The sequence below is a fragment of the Olea europaea genome, unplaced genomic scaffold (assembly GCF_002742605.1).
Source record: "Olea europaea var. sylvestris unplaced genomic scaffold, O_europaea_v1 scaffold770, whole genome shotgun sequence".
Taxonomy (NCBI): Eukaryota; Viridiplantae; Streptophyta; class Magnoliopsida; order Lamiales; family Oleaceae; genus Olea; species Olea europaea.
This window is the reverse complement of record NW_019266118.1, coordinates 33,198-38,589: the sequence shown is the minus strand read 5'-3', so window position 1 is coordinate 38,589 and position 5,392 is coordinate 33,198. Positions and strand designations below refer to the sequence as shown.

At 35.9% G+C, this 5,392-nt stretch overlaps 1 protein-coding gene across 1 annotated transcript; it reads right to left on the bottom strand.

Moving 5' to 3' along the window:
* Nucleotides 1-1,170: 1,170 nt before the first annotated feature.
* On the bottom strand, nucleotides 1,171-3,613 carry LOC111391266 (SUMO-activating enzyme subunit 1A-like). The gene is made up of 6 exons (XM_023016439.1): nucleotides 3,369-3,613; nucleotides 3,232-3,283; nucleotides 2,534-2,729; nucleotides 1,755-1,834; nucleotides 1,521-1,593; nucleotides 1,171-1,262 (listed from the first exon to the last, which is right to left on the bottom strand). The coding sequence occupies exons 1-6, from the start codon at nucleotides 3,449-3,451 to the stop codon at nucleotides 1,171-1,173; spliced, it is 576 nt and encodes a 191-aa protein (XP_022872207.1). The 5' UTR covers nucleotides 3,452-3,613.
* Nucleotides 3,614-5,392: the final 1,779 nt, after the last annotated feature.

Below are 5,392 nucleotides of genomic sequence, written 5' to 3'. Positions count from 1 at the left end.
GCGGTAATGACGGGTGAGCGATTTTATTAGTTAACTAAAGTCGTGCCCCACGAGAATAAGGTAAAGTCGCAGCAAATTCCATGTTCCATTTCTTTCATTTTGGGAACAATTGCACAACTTGTCCCTAATGTATTTGTCTCATTTCCAAGTTAGTCTAAAACCTTTCGAAACGTATGAGTTGATTCTTGAAATTTTGAAATAGTTATAAAATCAATTTCTAGGAAGCGTTCAATCTTTATTAAGCCCCTGTAATCAATAATTAAGTTCAACCAAATATTTTTATGGGATCACAATTTTTTAACTACACATTTTATTAATTTTTATTTATCGGAGATGCAGAATTTACCAAATTGAGAGCTGCAAGGACACGAAACTACGACTTGCGAAATCTGCAAAATTGAAAGACACAACAACAACAGTAAATTATTTATTTATCAGTTTGGTGTTTCTCTTTTTTGGTGTTGTTGCTGGAAATTATGTGCGGTAAAATTGTTATCGTCCTCTTTTTATCCAAATTCTTCATAAACATTTGATGGCTGGTATGTAGCTTTTTTATGTATCTGGCAATTGCTTTTCATTGTGTCGTCTTGGTATTCATTGAATGGTCTCAATGAATGGATAGATGCAGCATTAACTTATTCGATTATTTCACTGCTATGTACTAGAATTTTGCAATTGACGGCTCTATTTCACTGATGTTGTTCAATTGTAATTGGCTTTAGTTCACTTTGATGCTTCGTTGACGACTTCTTTTGTTCATCTCTATATTAATTTCAGCTTTAGTGGACTGACGTTGAATTATTCTAGGAATTAATGCTGAATTGAAGCATTGGCCATCTTCTTTTTTCTTGGTTTCAGCCTCTAGTTCAGGGGCGGAATGAAGGGGGGGATGTATTGGGCTACAGCCCAATGCAGCTCTGGCCCAAATACAAATTATATGTGTAAATTTTGTGGGGAAAAAAGTATAGCTCGACCTAAAGAAAAAATTAGCCCACTTAGTTGGATGAATTTTAGTCCAATTTTTAAAATTAGCCGGCCCACACACAATTTAACTCTAATCTCAAACCCATTTGCCATAATGCCAGCAGCCATTCCATTCAAAAGTCCAACGTAACCCACTAACCCAGTAACCCAAATCTCCTCTTTTAGAATCTGAAACGTCATACTGGACTACCTCTTTAAAAATCTCAAATCTCCATTCTTATGTTTCTCGTTGATTCTAAAAACACCGAACTGCACAAGCCTGATTAAAGCCTCTGCTACTGCAAGCCACATTCCATCCAGAAAGAAAATGGTACTGGTCATGGTGGCAATTGGCAACCACGTTTGAGACTTTGAGGTATTGTCATTTTCGATTCATCACTTTATCTCCGATTTTTCGCCGAAATTTTGAGGTATTGCTGTAATCTATATTGTCATTTTATGCACATTTGTAGGAAATTATAAAATTGAATTTCTATCAATAAAATAAAAACAAGAAACAATAGGAACATTTTTAGATTTTTCCAAATTAGTGTCACCGAAATCCGAATGGAAATGTGTATAAAATGCAATACGTTTTGACGCTTTGCGACACTCTTCATTGACTAATTTCTGCAACAGAAGTATTTAAAAGGGAAACTGAAAGGAAGCCTTAAAAGATAACTGTCAAAAGATATACACAAGCGACAACGCGTCACTGTGAAATACAGATTCATTTGCAAAGTAATGACATAAAATTCTGAAGTTATGCGTGTAAGAAAGAGTGGTCGTACCTTTGTTGAAAGTGAGCAAGAACTGACAACTACAACGTCAAACTTTTCAAAGAAATCAACACTGAAGCTTGACAAATCACCTGCAACAATAATTTACTCTTCTCAGCATTTCAACATTAGTTCGTATCAGACATTTAGAATCAACATAAATCACAATTCAAATGGATGACAACGGTTAGACAAGATAAACATATAGCACTACTCACTCCAATATCCATTAAGTACTCATGTTGTGGACTAAACACCCAAGATGGATCATTGAATGTAACTGGGGGCCCATTTAAGAGTGATTCTCTTATTGGACATCAAGAACTAGTGAAACCAAAGAAGATCCACTCATCTAGTCTGTAGCCCCTGGCATTAATTATACAGGCTGGCGTGGTGCTCGAATATATCCAATTGCTAAACTCTTACTCAAGTAACCAATTAGCCCCTGTTTGAGCCCTACTTTTTAAAACTCATTTTCCCCAAACTCATTTTCAACTTCATATTCTCTCAATAAAATAATTTTGCCATAAACTCAAAACTTTTCCCCCACTTTTTAATCGCACATGCTCCAAAAAAAGTCACTTTTTACAAAATCTAATCTAAAAAAGGGGACTGAAATGGAGGCTTAATGAAACTTGGACAGAGAACTGTTACTTAGTAAGATAAGCCAACCATTCTGAAAGGGCATGCAAAAAATTTTTTGGCCTATGTTTCAATCTCTTTTCACTCATAAGTCAGCTAATAGCTAAATTCAAATACAAGACAGCAGATAACTTAGATCAGCAGCCAACCTTTCTGCACAGAAACACGAACCATAGGATTGAAATCTTTCAAAGAATCACAACATAGCTCGGCAAGAGATTTCCCAGCATACACATTCTCATCATGAGGAATCAAAAAATTAGCCGCCAACAAATCCTCAGTCACTACACGATCATCGATCAACGTCACACTACCTACTCCTGCTAGCACAATATTCTTGCAAAACTGAAACAACATAAAAACGATAATTTTATATATCCACTAGCTATATATAATCATTTCCCAACCTTAACAAATACCCATACATATACCTTGAGCAACGTCCATAAAGACATACAAACTATTATCAAGGAAACCATTATCGGGGTAAAATTGAAAGTCAAGCAGGCCCCTTGGCATACTTTTCATCGAACATCACAGACAAAGTAGAAGTCGATAAAGCTCGAATGACCATGCTACAGCCCACCCTCCAACCCTGAATACTTTTCCCATGCTCAACTCGCTGGAAAAATTCAATTTTGTGTCTTACCTCCCATAAGCCCTAAGCAGACCCACCCTGACTGAGCCTACCTGGTACTGGACAATGAGTCACGTATATAACCCTATCCAGTATGGTCCAGTGTAGAACGAACTTTTTATCATGGAATCGACTTGATCATCTCATACCCCGAGCCGGAACCAAAGTAAATGCACACGGAATAAAATAATAATATATACTAAAAGATACCTCAATAACAGTGCCTTTGAGTCCACTGATAAGTACATGGGACTTGCTCAGCCTGAAAAAATAACCAAATAATCAAATATAATACTGATTCATTCCTATTACCAATTTCCACAAACAAGCGCATTATAAATTAGTACCTTCGTTGAGCATCGGCACCCCATACACGAATTTGGCGATCATAAAGGGCGGTTTCGTGCTCCGTCAATTCCTCTCCGTCCATTCCTAATTCCGACGTTAATCCGTCGCCGTCGATCCTCTTAGAGAGATCAGAGAAAGCGCTGAGAAAACCTAAGTCAAAGATGAAAGGCGTCCAAACGGAAACGAAGCTCGGAGCGCGGTAATGACGGGTGAGCGATTTTATTAGTTAACTAAAGTCGTGCCCCACGAGAATAAGGTAAAGTCGCAGCAAATTCCATGCTCCATTTCTTTCATTTTGGGAACAATTGCACAACTTGTCCCTAATGTATTTGTCTCATTTCCAAGTTAGTCTAAAACCTTTCGAAACGTATGAGTTGATTCTTGAAATTTTGAAATAGTTATAAAATCAATTTCTAGGAAGTGTTCAATCTTTATTAAGCCCCTGTTATCAATAATTAAGTTTAACCAAATATTTTTATGGGATCACAATTTTTTAACTACACATTTTATTAATTTTTATTTATCGGAGATGCAGAATTTACCAAATTGAGAGCTGCAAGGACACGAAACTACGACTTGCGAAATCTGCAAAATTGAAAGACACAACAACAACAGTAAATTATTTATTTATCAGTTTGGTGTTTCTCTTTTTTGGTGTTGTTGCTGGAAATTATGTGCGGTAAAATTGTTATCGTCCTCTTTTTATCCAAATTCTTCATAAACATTTGATGGCTGGTATGTAGCTTTTTTATGTATCTGGCAATTGCTTTTCATTGTGTCGTCTTGGTATTCATTGAATGGTCTCAATGAATGGATAGATGCAGCATTAACTTATTCGATTATTTCACTGCTATGTACTAGAATTTTGCAATTGACGGCTCTATTTCACTGATGTTGTTCAATTGTAATTGGCTTTAGTTCACTTTGATGCTTCGTTGACGACTTCTTTTGTTCATCTCTGTATTAATTTCAGCTTTAGTGGACTGACGTTGAATTATTCTAGGAATTAATGCTGAATTGAAGCATTGGCCATCTTCTTTTTTCTTGGTTTCAGCCTCTAGTTCAGGGGCGGAATGAAGGGGGAGCTGTATTGGGCTACAGCCCAATGCAGCTCTGGCCCAAATACAAATTATATGTGTAAATTTTGTGGGGAAAAAAGTATAGCTCGGCCTAAAGAAAAAATTAGCCCACTTAGTTGGATGAATTTTAGTCCAATTTTTAAAATTAGCCGGCCCACACACAATTTAACTCTAATCTCAAACCCATTTGCCATAATGCCAGCAGCCATTCCATTCAAAAGTCCAACGTAACCCACTAACCCAGTAACCCAAATCTCCTCTTTTAGAATCTGAAACGTCATACTGGACTACCTCTTTAAAAATCTCAAATCTCCATTCTTATGTTTCTCGTTGATTCTAAAAACACCGAACTGCACAAGCTTGATTAAAGCCTCTGCTACTGCAAGCCACATTCCATCCAGAAAGAAAATGGTACTGGTCATGGTGGCAATTGGCAACCACGTTTGAGACTTTGAGGTATTGTCATTTTCGATTCATCACTTTATCTCCGATTTTTTGCCGAAATTTTGAGGTATTGCTGTAATCTGTATTGTCATTTTATGCACATTTGTAGGAAATTATAAAATTGAATTTCTATCAATAAAATAAAAACAAGAAACAATAGGAACATTTTCAGATTTTTCCAAATTAGTGTCACCGAAATCCGAATGGAAATGGATACAGAATACTAGAATTTGTGTTTGTTGCAACTTGTATTGATGAGAAAGTGATTGTCTCAATGATGTATTTATTCCATTTGGTGCCAGCTCTATATATTTTTTTGGCTAATGTTTTTCAAATTTTGGTTCAATGGTTAATAATTAATTGGTTATAATTCAATAGTTTATTAGTTTCAATATTGACACTTTCATTATTTGCTTATTTTACAATTTCGAAGTAATCTTTTATTAGAATTTGTTGTCTATGATTAAAGGTTGTTGCTTTAAGGATAATTTAAGTGTTCT

Excerpts from the sequence above, each read along its gene's own strand:
- LOC111391266 (XM_023016439.1), bottom strand. The coding sequence starts at position 3,451 with ATGGACGGAGAGGAATTGACGGAGCACGAAACCGCCCTTTATGATCGC. Across the intron at positions 2,730-3,231 it reads TCAAAGGCACTGTTATTGAG|TTTTGCAAGAATATTGTGCT; the intron begins GTATCTTTTAGT and ends ATGTTGTTTCAG. Across the intron at positions 1,835-2,533 it reads TCGTGTTTCTGTGCAGAAAG|GTGATTTGTCAAGCTTCAGT; the intron begins GTTGGCTGCTGA and ends TTATTGTTGCAG.